Source organism: Ursus americanus, chromosome 16 (genome assembly GCF_024610735.1).
Source record: "Ursus americanus isolate L20-20 chromosome 16, mUrsAme1.1.p, whole genome shotgun sequence".
Lineage (NCBI taxonomy): Eukaryota > Metazoa > Chordata > Mammalia > Carnivora > Ursidae > Ursus > Ursus americanus.
This window is the reverse complement of record NC_142142.1, coordinates 1,769,431-1,782,609: the sequence shown is the minus strand read 5'-3', so window position 1 is coordinate 1,782,609 and position 13,179 is coordinate 1,769,431. Positions and strand designations below refer to the sequence as shown.

General features: G+C 44.9%; 2 protein-coding genes and 2 non-coding genes across 8 annotated transcripts in view; 3 read left to right on the top strand and 1 right to left on the bottom strand.

Moving 5' to 3' along the window:
- The window catches only part of TRIM66 (tripartite motif containing 66), a 60,025-nt gene extending 52,924 nt beyond the window's left edge, over nucleotides 1-7,101 (bottom strand). The window contains exons 1-2 of one of the 5 annotated variants that reach the window (XM_045803845.2): nucleotides 7,041-7,101; nucleotides 3,887-5,009 (exon numbers count right to left, since the gene is read on the bottom strand). In XM_045803845.2, the coding sequence (XP_045659801.1) occupies nucleotides 3,887-3,931 (45 nt within the window). In that variant the 5' untranslated portion in view covers nucleotides 3,932-5,009; nucleotides 7,041-7,101. Of the gene's footprint in view, nucleotides 1-3,886 lie in introns of all 5 variants that reach the window. The other 4 variants (XM_045803843.2, XM_045803844.2, XM_045803842.2 and 1 more) reach the window with 4 other exon arrangements.
- A 107-nt stretch (nucleotides 7,102-7,208) lies between these two features.
- Nucleotides 7,209-10,162, top strand: RPL27A (ribosomal protein L27a). Its single transcript, XM_045803849.2, has 5 exons — nucleotides 7,209-7,275; nucleotides 7,668-7,731; nucleotides 8,109-8,184; nucleotides 8,838-9,012; nucleotides 9,990-10,162. The coding sequence occupies exons 1-5, from the start codon at nucleotides 7,273-7,275 to the stop codon at nucleotides 10,116-10,118; spliced, it is 447 nt and encodes a 148-aa protein (XP_045659805.1). The 5' UTR covers nucleotides 7,209-7,272; the 3' UTR covers nucleotides 10,119-10,162.
- On the top strand, nucleotides 8,355-8,485 carry LOC123796402 (small nucleolar RNA SNORA3/SNORA45 family). Its single transcript, XR_006780749.1, has one exon. It is a non-coding gene; the product is annotated as a small nucleolar RNA SNORA3/SNORA45 family (small nucleolar RNA).
- Nucleotides 9,746-9,876, top strand: LOC123796401 (small nucleolar RNA SNORA3/SNORA45 family). Its single transcript, XR_006780748.1, has one exon. It is a non-coding gene; the product is annotated as a small nucleolar RNA SNORA3/SNORA45 family (small nucleolar RNA).
- Nucleotides 10,163-13,179: the final 3,017 nt, after the last annotated feature.

The window sequence follows — 13,179 nt, the reverse complement described above, 5'->3', positions numbered from 1 at the left end:
CTTTGAAAATATCAAACTCTTTGGTCTCAAACCCCTTTACATTTTTTAATTATTCAGGACCCCCGAGAGATTTTATTTATGTGGGTTCTATCTACTACGATTTACCATTTTATAAATGAAAACTGAGATAATTTAAAACTATTAATTTATTCAAAAACAATAAACCTATTAAATGTCAACCTGAATAATACACTTTTTAGGAAAAAATTAACTATTTTCAAAAAAAATAAATTTGGTAAGAAAAGTGACATCATTTTTCCCTTTTGCAAACCTCATTAATGTCTGTCTTAATAGGAGACAACTGGAATCCCATACCTGCTTCTGTAGTCAATCCGCTCTATGTTGTTTTGTTTACAATGTAAGAAGAAAATCCAGCCTCACGGGGCTGTACAGTTAGAAAAGATAAGACTATTTTTAATCGCCTTATCAGGTAATTGTGGACATTCTTTGATTCTACAAGTGGTAGTTTCTCAAAGGTCGGTCGTAATGTGGAATCTGAAACTACATCAGTGAACATTTTTCACCCTGTTACATTAAAATCCACTGGCCTATCTTGCACTGTGAACTGCTCTTTCACCCAGGCATCATTACATAACACCAAGCACGTGCCATTTGGAAAATACTGGTTCAACGACTTATGCAGGTGCTCCAAACATTGACGTTTCATTGGACAATAACAAAACATCACACTCTTTCACATCACCTCGAGTCTCATTGGAAAATGCTTCATGAGCAAGATGTCAGACTCAGCTATACCTTTACCAGAATTCTAAGTGTTTGCTAGAAACACTAATTTTATCATTGGTAACAAATACTTTCAGGTTTCTTCCTTGAAATGACAGGCTCACTTCATTTTTGAGAAAATACCTGCCGAATTCCCAAGGCTGAATAATCGCAGTCTGTCTGTTGTTCAAGTAAAACTGGTGTCTTACCAAAAAAAAAAAGGAAAAAAGAAAACAAACAAACGAAAACAGTCTAGTTCAGCTTGCAACTCACACTACAGCACAAGCGCAGGCCCTCACTTTGGTAAGTAGAAGTGCTTTCTGCATTCTTCCAGTTCCTTCACACAGAAGATTAAAAACGTGTGTATTCAAGGACTGAAGTGTAGTAAAATATTTACTGCTTCGTCAGGGACACTCCTAAGTGAGACAGGCTTTTCCCTTCTCTTCCCTTCCTTTCTATTTTTCTGCAAATGCCTGGCAGTGAAGAATACAATGACTTGCACCGGCGTCTTTGGCTTTTTCACGCCATCTTTGGTTTTTGCTTTGCCACCACCAGGGCGAATGCCGACCCGGCGGAAAGGGCAGATAACATCTTAGAATTACTATGAAAATGGTTTTGACCCTGCGGACACTTGTGATGCTGTGGATACTTATGACCCTGTGGACACTTGTGAAAGAGTCTCAGGGACCACCCCCATCCCCCCCCCCATCATCCGTCTACAGACGGCACTTTTTAAATAACAACTCTGGGGATTCAAGGAGGTGGCATGGCTTTCCAACACCAGTGGGCACTACTCAGGATGAGTATATAAAGAAATATTTCATTTCTGTCTTAGAATAGCAACTAGTAACTCTATGAGGGTAAAGGTTAAATTAAAGGCACAGCCAAGCAACGGAGTCTCCAATTTGAGGATAAGGTGGAGGGGGAGGATCAAAGAACTCTCTTCTATCCCCTTCCTCTGGCTGCTTTTCATTACCCCTTAGCTCCTCCCTTTCCTTCCTATGTCCTTGGAAGTGGGGAAGGGGATAGAGGATGGCAGAACGTACTTAAGCCAGGGGTAGCAAGTTCAAACGCCTACGGGGGCCCAGTGTATGGTGAAGTGCTCCACCGAAAAGAATGTGGGTCCAGTGTTGCCAAGCCTTAGTTTTCCAAAATGCCAGAAGTCCAAATTTTTACTTAAACTCTGAAACGCTGGTACTAATTACATTTTTAAAACATGAGAAAATAGCATGAGTCAAATAAAATGTACCAGTCATCAGCCTGTGACCTCTGCTATAAGTCCCCAAGAAATGTGAACCAAATGAAACATCACGTGAAAGTCTGAAAGGACAGAAAACCTCACGTATAACATTACCTTGCTCACAAATCACTTTCTTTTTAACACCCCACAGCCTGATCCGAGGGTTTCTAGAACCTGGCCAAGGAAGGGCAGAGCAAATCATTCCATACCACACTGGGAGTACGAATTTCCACAGACTGTTGGCATGGGTAAGACAGAACAAATGATCATCAAAGCAGTACTGCTTTCAGGCAAAAATATGCAGACACACACACTAGTAATGAGAGAACATCCACTCAAGCTGGCCGGTGTTGAATGTGACATATCACCTGAGTACCTGTCTCCTGTCTGTTTGGAAACAGTCCCGGGACAGGACTTAGTCCTTCTTGCTCACCCTTGTTCCTGCCCCTCACTGCCTGGCACGCATATATAGTGTCTGAACGTAGCATGCATTCAATAAATATTTCTAAAATGAAAGAATGAATCTCAGCGTTTTTCATTATACAAACAAGAAAACTAAGATCCAAAAAGAATATGATGTTTGTTCAATATCATTTGGCTAGCTGGGAAAGGAACCCAAACTTATGTGTTCTTTCTGCTAATTTTATCATCTGAAATTATATGAAAACCCAAGTATTTAAGCCCTTCCTTGTTGCACTATTGGATAAACTGCCCTCCAAGATCCTAGAATTCCTCTCTCCACATTTTTCTAGTCTGAGTTTAATGGCAGTGAGGTTTTCCACCCTAGCTTCCAATAAAACTTCTAGGAATGTATTTTCCATGTAGTACCATGATATTTTTAAAAAATCTATTCATACAGTATGGAAAGACTCCTGGAAATTAGATTATTTTTACTTTGTGCCGAAGACAACCCTATGGTCCTATGGATTTTCCTCTAAATGCCATATTGTCATATATCAACAACTACTGATGGAGGCAAAAAACAACCATGACAAAAACAAAACAAAAAACAACAGCAACAAAAAAAACCGAGGCTGGTGTAGTTGAAAGTGGTAACCACACATGCTGCTGGTGTATAAATTGCTACAATCCATTTGGGGGGAAAACAGCATAAAATGAATCATAAAAATGTTCATACCTTATAATACAGCAATCTCACTCCTGGGAATTTACCCTAGACAACTTATTCAATAGAAGAAAAAAACCACATACACACAAATGTTCATTGCATCACTAATAGCAAAGGACACAATAAGAACAGCAACAACAACAAAGGAACAAAATACAGGAGGAAATGGCTTAGTAAATTACAGTACCTGCTGAAGATAAATTAGTCTTAAGATGTTAATAATAATAACCACGAAGACCAGGTAGTGATACAGAGAAACGCCACGTTATTAAGTGAAAAGCAGAATACAAAAGGGTTTGTGTGCTACGGTCAGCAGCTTTCTAGGCAGCTAGGCCTCCAAGCAGACAAGAGCTGAAAGGTAATGTTCAGACATAAAAACAACATTGTAAAGTATTATGATTTGAGATGCTTATATTTTTTAACATTTTCTCTAATGTTTCACTGGCTTTTCTATTACATGCAATTTTTAAAATCCTTTCTGAAATAAATTTGGATTTCTAGAATTCTCACTCGAAAAGAACAGAAACCCTGGCTCTTCCCATCTTAAATTAGCAATCCTCTACTTGAAAAAGGAAAGCAAGATAATATTTCCTAATGCCCAAACCTAAAGATGGAGAGCAAGCAAACAAGGCTGGACCCACCCATGCTGGGGTTGCTATCTGAAGGACTGCCGAGAAACTCGGGAACCCAGAGCGGACAGGAAGAAAGAGGGCTCACAGGGCCCTCTTCAGGGTGGGGGTGTGTTCAGGTTGGAGAAAGGTCTGGAGTACCAAAAAGGTCAGGATCACATTTACCTGTCTCTCCAGGTTGCTGCCTGGCATCATCTCCCTTCTGCTCATTTCACAGGTATTTTCTCAGGCCCTGACTGTCTGGGGGAGCCCAAATGCCTGAGATGTCACAAGGCCATGCTCTACTTCAGAAGAGATGTCACAGAGAAGCAGGCCTCTCAGAGGTCATGTCTCAGGGTCATGCTCCGTGTGCCTGAGTGCAGAAGGACAGGTCACCAAATGCCTAATGTCTGGAATGCCACTCAACTTTGCAGATACAGAACTCAAACTTTGCTCTCTCAGACCTAGTCAACCTAGGGAAACTGACCTACACTGACGAACCGCACATGAGCCTTATGTTAAAACTATAGGATTGCCTTGGGAATGAAAGGGAACCTGCTAGAAACCAGAGCCAGACAATCGCCCAGGGCATGCCCTCTACCCTGGAGATCAAACCACCAATGAGAAGAATGGTAGGTGAACACAGAACCCAACACAGAGTGTTGGCCCACTCAGGGAGGACTTCCATTCAGATGGATGGCCTGAGGGATAGGGTGTAGCTCCTCTATACCCATGGATCCTGGCAAAACTGCGCAGAAGTAGTGCCTGTGACCCAGACCCCTACCTTCTACCCACTGCAGAGTCTTGGTCCTTGCTCTAGGTCCTCCTTACAGGACACCTGATGGTTACCTTTCATTCCCAAAGCTCTGTCCAGCTTACCTGCATTCACAGACCATGTTCCCAAGGGTAGCTCAGTTCAACTCTTGTGCACTTACTGGCCAGCTTTGATTCAAATAGGGGGTGATCTCTTCTTAGGCCTTGCTCCCACTCTCAAGGCCCCTCTTTCTGCTGGTCACAGGCAGTATGTGATCAAGGACTCAAGGACTGATGAAGACCATAATGCTGTGAGGTCAGAGAGGGAGTGGTCACTGAAGTAAAAGCAGATCTGGAAAGAGAAGACTGAAGACTAGGTAGGTCCAGCTGCTGTATCTTGGCAGCTCTGCAGCCTCTGGCACGTCACTCAACTTTCTGCGCCTCAATTCTCTCATTCTTATTCACAAAATGGGGCTGGTAGTGTTGACCTCTCAGGCAGATACATTTTGTAAACTGCAGGGTGTATTTGGCCATTATCACTGTGGACTTCAGTGTTCTGGGAAGAAGCAGAATATAAGATGGGCCTTAAAGGTTGAGGAAGATTCAGGATATCTGATCAGGAAGAAGATGAGCACTACAGGCATGAGAAATGGCACCAGCGCAGGCAAAAGGGCTGAAGCGATGTATCAAGTCTGGCTGCAGTGGAAAGCTCCTGTTAAGAGGAGAAGCTGAGGTTGGTTTAGAAAGGCAAGTAGCTGTATTCTGTTGGTAATAGAGAGTTATCCAACTTTTTGATTAAGGAAGTGGAAGGATGAAAGCCATGTTTTGGGAAGATTAACCTGGCAGGCGTGTGAAGGATGAAGGGATTGGAGGAGGGTTAGAATGCAGGCAGGGTGACCGCAGGAGGCTGTTGAACTCGTGATAAGAGACATGATCAGGGTCTTAATGAGGGCAGTGGCACAGGTGCTTAACAGGAGGAAGCAGATTTGAGATATAGAACAAAAGGATATGGTGACAGTGTATTAGGGGAAACAAAGGCTTGGGAACAATTTTCAGGTCTCCGTGACATCACTATCTAGGGGGACAAGGGTGCCACTCACCAAGATATAGTGTAAAGGAGAAGGTATCAGTGAGCAAGGAAGATTGAAGTCTTTGACTACGTTTACCAAGTTTGTCTGTAGAATGACCAAGGAATAATAATCAGAGATTAAGTAAATACGTGAGTGTGGAGGTAAGCAATAGAGATGTGAATTGAAGCCACCCAAAATAAGCTCACCCAAGAAGATTGTGTACTGTGAAAAGTTGAGAGGCAAGGACCAGAGGCTGAAAAATATCAACACTTAAATGGCGAATAAAGTTAGAAGAACCTGAAAAGACTGAGAAATGGCCAAAGAAATAGGAAGAATGCAAGAGTTTCCATAAGGAAGTGAGAGAAGTAAAGTAGAAAAGAGAGAACAAGTGGTAAAAGGAATGGGAAGAGTTGATTCAATGTGGTATTTGTTTCATTGATGATTTGAGTAAGACTGGTGTTAGACTGCAGTGGATTAAATGATGAACGGGAAATGAACAAATGGGCAGAATTCAGACTACTCTTTTGGGGAGCTTGGCTGTAAAGGAAAGAGCAAGGGTGGTAGGTAGAAAGCAGGGAGAATGAGATATTTTAGCTAAAATGTATTTTAGCTGACAGGAACGAGGCAGGAAAAATACACACAGAGTAACTGAAAGAATGGGTGAGAGACGGCTCTTCCACTCAGTGAGGTGAGAGTAAGTACATTCAATTTGTTGAAAACGTACTACATGCTAGAAACTGGGAGTGCGTGGATAGAAGAAAATAATCCTGAACCATTAAGGAATTTGGTCGAGTGGGGTAGGCAAATGTGGTCGACAATTGTATGAGCTATGTACTAGACTGTGTGGGGCACAAGCGGGGAAGTAAGCAACAACGACTGAATGGGTCTGAGAAGTTTCACAGGGTCGAGGTCGAGCAGGGGTTCTTTGGTCCGGGAGAGAAAGTCACGGCCATGTCAGGTAGGTTCAAGTGAAAATTAAAATTTGGTGGTTAGAAAGAAGTCTTCACAGAGTCTGGATTAAAAGGACCATAAAGCAAGCAGGTATACAGGTCCCTGAAGCAGAAAGGATTGTTCAGACCGGGGATGCCCAGGAGGATAACCAAGGGCAAAGGCGGAATGAAGACCGAGCGGCCCCTCGGGAGTGTGGGTGAGCAGGCGCCGGTGGGTGGCAGACACCTAGGCAAGGACTTCGAAGGAAACGGAGCTAGACACCCGATGGGCACACTGAGGGTCATACAGTGCCTCGCAAATCCTCGTTGCGGCCAAAGGACAAGCAAGCAACCGCTACCGCCAGCGTCGAGCACACCACAAAGAACGCGAGGCGCGGGGCACGGCTCAGAATTGGGGCGTTTGGCGAGGAGCCGAGATACGGTGGCCTAGGCGGGTTCCGGGACACAGCACCGCGCCGGCGTGCACCACACAGCGCCCCTAGACGCGGATTCCGCGACAGCTCTCAGCCTCAGAGCCTGAGGGAACAAGGACTGCGCGGAAAAGGAATTCCCGCCGCCACCGCCAACCTGAATTCACCGCGAGGGAAAGGACACCCAGCTGAAACAAGAGTGGGGGGCCGGGGGCGGGCCGGTCTTGCAGTCACGCGAGACCCGCGAAACCCGCGAGACCCGCGAGACTCAAGAGACCCCCGCCCTAGGCCCGGCCTCTCTGCCGGAAGTGAGTCTCATTGGCTCCGCCCCCGTGATCGGTAACTCGCGAGATTTCGCAAAAGCCTCCCTTTTCCGTCTGGCTGCAGACATGGTAGGTGGTTCTTTTCGTACGTCCGCTTCTTTGCTGGTGCAGGCCGCGAGTTCTACTCGCGTTGCATCCCAACCACCTACCCCCGATCTTGGCCCGGTTTTCCAGGCCGCGCATGGCGGACCTCGGGGCAGGGTGGCCGGTATGGGCCCCGTAGGGTGGGGCCGCGTGTTCTGCCTGGGGTTCGGATCTCTTGAGACACGCGGGCCCCCGCGCTCCGGTGCCGCCCTGATGAGGCCGCATGGCCTTGGGCCAGTCCGTAACATCGCGTTTGCTGAATGTGACCCAGAGCAGATCCTTGACCCCCCGAGCCTACAGACCTTTCGCAGACGGTCAAGTTCGCCCTCTGCCCCACCTCCCTTTGGCCTTATCACCAAGCACCTTTTTCCATACAGCCATCCAGACTGAGAAAGACCCGGAAACTTCGGGGCCACGTGAGCCACGGCCACGGCCGCATCGGTAAGTGCCGGCATCCCATCCTGGTAGGCTTTGCGGTCTCCCCGCCGGGTGCTTACCTAGCCGGGAAGTGGGTAGGGTAGAAGTGGGTTCTCTCTGTGCGGTCAGTAGGACTGAATTTGACGGTTAGCGGTTGATTTTTTTCTCTTAGAATTCTCTACAGTACTCCACTTTAAGAGAATTTTACATCAGTTGGCATGAAATTTGGGGCAAAGTGTTACATTGCAAAGAGATGTTTCACCTGGGAACTTGAGGGGATAGCAATGCTTAAAGTGGTATTTTAGATTGGGAACAAGATAAGACGCAGAAGTGTGGGGAAAGGAGAAGAATTGAGGGGCTGGAGAAGGCTACGTTAGCCATGTAGCCTTGTATTCTTGCAGGCAAGCACCGGAAGCACCCAGGAGGCCGGGGTAATGCTGGTGGCATGCATCACCACAGGATCAACTTCGACAAATAGTGAGTGTTTTCTTGGCCTGTACTTTGTTACTGGCACTGACAGTTTGGAGTTAGGGGCAGAGGGCTGGCTCAGGACACCTTCAGTAGGAAGAAGGCCTCTTACCACTGAAAAACCTCATGTGTTGCTGGGTTTTACCAAGTTAACATTTGATGCGAACTGAGAACTTGTCATCGAGGCTAGAGTCACGCTTGGGTATCAGCTTATTGCCTTAGTGTGCTAGAGTCCTCGAAGAGTAATTGCTGACCTTATTCACTGGCTGTGACCCTCGTGGCATAGTCAGTCACCAGGTTAGTGACATCAGATTAACTATGCACCTGCTAGATTCACTTATGCCCCCAAATTTGCTTAGAAAATCTGTATATTAGAGAGCGTGTAGAATTTCCATAAAATTCTGTCAAGTGATCTGGAAGACCTCTGGTCTTGACATTGTCTCTTTTTCAGTGACTTGTCCTGGTTCCATGAAATAAGGGTAGTCTCCTATTCCTGAACATCTTCAGTGGCTTTTTTTCTTTGAAGATTTGTTTTAGTTCAGCAATGCATGGAGTACCTGCTATGTCACTATATGCTATAATTGGAAGAGATGAACTATGAAGATGATAAACATCACTTAATTGGAATCAGATTATGAAAATGATTGCCCTTCTCTTTCTAGTCACCCAGGTTACTTTGGAAAAGTTGGTATGAGACATTACCACTTAAAGAGGAACCAGAGCTTCTGCCCAACTGTCAACCTTGATAAACTGTGGACCTTAGTCAGTGAGCAGACACGGGTAAACGCTGCCAAAAACAAGACTGGAGCTGCTCCTATCATTGATGTGGTGCGATCGGTGAGTGAAAAAATATTCGTTGACTTTATATGGTCCTTGCCTCTCAAAATTCTGGATAACCTAATCTATTTGATCTCCTACCTGAAATCTGTACCCAGTTACCTAGTAGACTATTCCATCTTTTGGTAAAATTTCCACAGGTAAAACTCACCAAAATTGAACTCTGTAGTCCAGTTGTGATTCAAGGAAAACATTTGAAGAATGATCTTTCCAGTCCCTCATTCATTCAGTTACTTTGTTATTTCTTGAATGTTTTCCAATCAGTAATCTCATTCCCACTGTTCCTGCCCTCATTTGTACAGGTTTGCATTTCTGGCCTAAGCTTTTGGCAGTATCTTAGCTCAGCTGGCTCTAGTTGCTCTTACACAGCCCTGCTTATGTGAGGCACAGCTCTTGGCCCTTTATGTCCCTTAGAGAATAAAATCCTGGTATGTTTGTTATTTATGAATCTACATTATCTGAAGAGATTTCCGCACACCCCAGAACAGTGACGACAAAGCATTTTTGTATGTCTTTTAGAGTTCTAGTCCCTTTATCAGTTTTACCTTCCATGGGTATGGAGGTAGTCTAAACCCTGAAGGGGCTTTTTGGTTAAGTTTTAAACCCCTTTTCCCAGCCTACTTAACACTCCTTGAGCAGTTTTGATGGTCAGGACTTCTTGGAGCATGGCTGGGAATGTGCTCTGTCTTTTCTGCTTATCGGGTGGTAATTGAATGAGGGGGGGTGTTCTTTGCTTGAGGCTAGAGTCACATCCTGACACATCTCTTGTCCTGGTGTGCTAGAGTCCTCAGAGAGAATCTGCTGGTCTTGATTCACTGGCGAGGGCAGTCAGTGCCCCCGGTAGTGCCCAGATCAGAAACATGCCCTCCCAGCTCCGAGATGGCATAGATTGGAAGGCATCTTTCTTCACACCAGGGAGTTGGTACCTGCTATTTTGTGTATTATAAACTCTTTTATTTTTTTTCCTATTCCTCTAGGGCTACTACAAAGTTTTGGGAAAGGGAAAACTCCCAAAACAGCCTGTCATCGTGAAGGCTAAATTCTTCAGTAGAAGAGCAGAGGAGAAGATTAAGGGTGTAGGGGGCGCCTGCGTTCTAGTAGCTTGAAGCCACGTGGGAGGAGGTTCATTAAATGCAAACAAGTGCTTTTCTCTTCTGGTCTGGGTGTAAATTCTTTAGCATCCCTACGTGTACATCAGAAACCCACCCAACAGATTCCAGGAGTAAGGTTATGAGGGCCTGAGCTCCTCTGCCGAGTTCTCCCCTCAGGAAAGTGTGAAAGAGCACCAGCACTAAGAGGACTTGGCCCAATACCTAACTTGAACATTTTCATTTATAAAGTGAGAATGATACCTGTTGATAGCACATGTATGTATCTTAGAGTTGAAAGGCTGGTTTGCACTGTATGTTCTGAATTTACAGCGAGTGGGAGAATACACCCTTAATTGTAGTATGTGGCTCAAATGGGGAAGACTCAGGGTGGTTATGTTTTGTTTTTCAAGTAAGCTCTACACCCAACATGGGAGTTAAACTCACTGAGATTAAGAGTTACTTGCTGTACCAACTGAGCCAGTCAGGCACCCCGAAATGGAAGACTCAGTTTTGATAGGGCACATTCTCAAGAGTGGACAGAGGATAGGACTGAAGCAGTTGTGAAGGATGTAATTCCTGAACCTAAGGTTTTCCTCCTTGACTCCCTTATCGTTTACCATACATACCATTCTAGTTGTAACCAGAATGTTGAGATGGGAGCCCAGTAGTCTGAATGTTAAACACACCAGAGCTTTTACACAAAAAGTGGTTTGGAAAAGCATTTGTCAGGATTTATGTATCCCTGTGCATTAATGTGCAAAGAACTACATCATGAAATGCTAGAGTCTAGTCTGAAATGTATCTAGCAGAGAATTTGGAAAAACCGAAAAACCAGAAGCTGGAGTCGGGTTTTCTAGGGTTTGTATCTCCTACAAAACCATAACAATTGTGTGCAGATAGGACCTTCAGATCTCAGGGTAAATTATAATTTACTACAATTTTTCTAGTTCTTTCCAAAATTTAAGAAATTTTCTTTGGCCCAAAATAAAAGTTGCTGCCTAGAACCCTGGCCAAAAAAATAGGATGACACTTGAAAATAACAGGTTTCTTTTGGCAGAGCATTTTTTCCTTAGTCCTATGTGGGGTGATATGTGAGTTGAGAACCATGACTTTCTATGGGACGAATTTGTGACAACCTTTAGAGGATTTTGCAGACCCTCAAGTATAAGGAAATGAGAGCAAACTTAGCTGATTTGTTTAAAAAGGTGCCAGGAAGGCTTTACTCAGTTGGACAAACAGCTGGATCATCTGAATTTGATCTTTGGTAATGTCCTAATGGAGAAAGGTAAAACTGGTTGTCCCTTAGTGTCTTTTGGAGGACCTATAATACAGAAGCTGAGGTCATGGATCTGAAATGGGTTGTAGTTTATATTAAGAATTTAATGTCTAATTGTAATTATACACTGAAGATACAAAAATGTATAAAGTATCTTAAGATTCAGATGGGGTTTGAGCTTTTCATCTAAACCTGAACAGTTGTGTGTGGCTTAAACTTGTCCAATTTTCTCATCTTTAAAATTGAGAACTGTGTGGATTAAGTAAAATGGAAGCATTTACTAAATGAAATTTTTGACTTTGTGCACGATTATGGGAGCCAAAAATTAATCCCGTTGGTCTGATTAAGTCAAGGCAAAATGATCCAAGCAGAGGTCAGAGCAAACACACTAACCAATTTAGAAAAGTTGAGCAAGGAAAGTGAGAGAATGTAGTTAGGGATGGGGTTACAGTGGGAGGCATTACAAAGAAAATGGGAATGAGAAAGCAAGAGAAGGATGCAGAAAACCCAAAGGACAGGCGGGATTTAGTGGACCATACACAAAAACTAGTCCGTTAATAGCCAGTATCTTACCTAGAAATTCATTAGTAGCACCGTGTAGCATCACTATCCATAAACAGGATGGGGTTGAGTGGTATAATACTCCCCAATCCTGTATGGAGATGTAGATGGCCATGCTGACTGTGAAAGTCCTCAACCATTTTATATAGAAGATAGTCCAGATACAATGCCATCCCACCTGGCCTGGGAATGACAGCTGGAGCTGCCTCTTTCCAGCTTGCTCATTCAGGTATCTGCAACTAATAGCTGGCAGATGCTTTGATGTGGGTGTTAATATTGCCAAGGAAGCCAGGTGATTGGTGAAAAGCCATACTTTCATGTTACAAATGAAGGGCGCAGACCTATAGTGACCACTTGGTTTGTTTGATGAGACCAAGTGCAAACCTTACGTTTTGACTTTATATTTCCGTGAAAAGGGCCACCTCTGAGATACAGAGTCCACGCTGTTGAAGCTGTCAAGCTTTGATCAGTCTGTCCTGCAGGCACAGAGGCCCACACTGCCACTGATCTCTTTAGTGGCTGATACCTGCGTAGGGTTAATGAAAGTCCTCCCATGTAAGGAGAGCAGAACTTTGCTAGATGTCCCTGTAACTCCGTGGTCTTCAACCATTGGTTTACCTACCTCTTCAAACTGGAAAAATCACGTCACCTGGCACATCAGGCTGACATGCTGATTTTCGATTAGCTTGAATAGCTAAGGATATAATTTCTGGCCTAATGTACATGTGCTTTAAATACATTTTCATCCAAACCTCGGAGCTGCAGCTATAACAAAATCAGTTGGCGATATCGGACCCGACCCCATTATCAAAATCCGCTAAATCGAACTTAAGGTTTCAATTCAAATAGGCTTACTTGATGGCTAGGCCAAACGCAGTCAGCCACCGGACTGAAAACAAGCCTAAGGGCGCACCGTCGGCGGAAGGCGTGCAGCGTCCGCCTTCGCGGGAAGGCAGAAGACTACGAGGATGACAGCGGCCTGAGCCCCGCAGAGCCTGGCACTCCCACGGCTACCCTGGCGGCTCACACCGCGCGACCTCTGCCTCGCCATCACACAACTCCCCCACTGGTCAGCTCTTGTCGCCTCAGCCCCTGATAACCACTTCCGGAGGGTGTGAGGTTTTGGTTCCGGGGTCACATTGACCTTGCCCGCTCCCACGACCGGAAGCACGTTCGGCGCCGCTTCCTCTGGGGGCTCAGCCAGTTCCGGCAAGGGGCGGGGCCAGGCTCGTCGCGCGG

Bases quoted from the DNA above. Each gene is read 5' to 3' on its own strand.
- RPL27A (XM_045803849.2), top strand. The intron at 8,185-8,837 runs GTGAGTGTTTTC...TTCTCTTTCTAG, and splicing joins AGGATCAACTTCGACAAATA to TCACCCAGGTTACTTTGGAA. The intron at 9,013-9,989 runs GTGAGTGAAAAA...CTATTCCTCTAG, and splicing joins TCATTGATGTGGTGCGATCG to GGCTACTACAAAGTTTTGGG.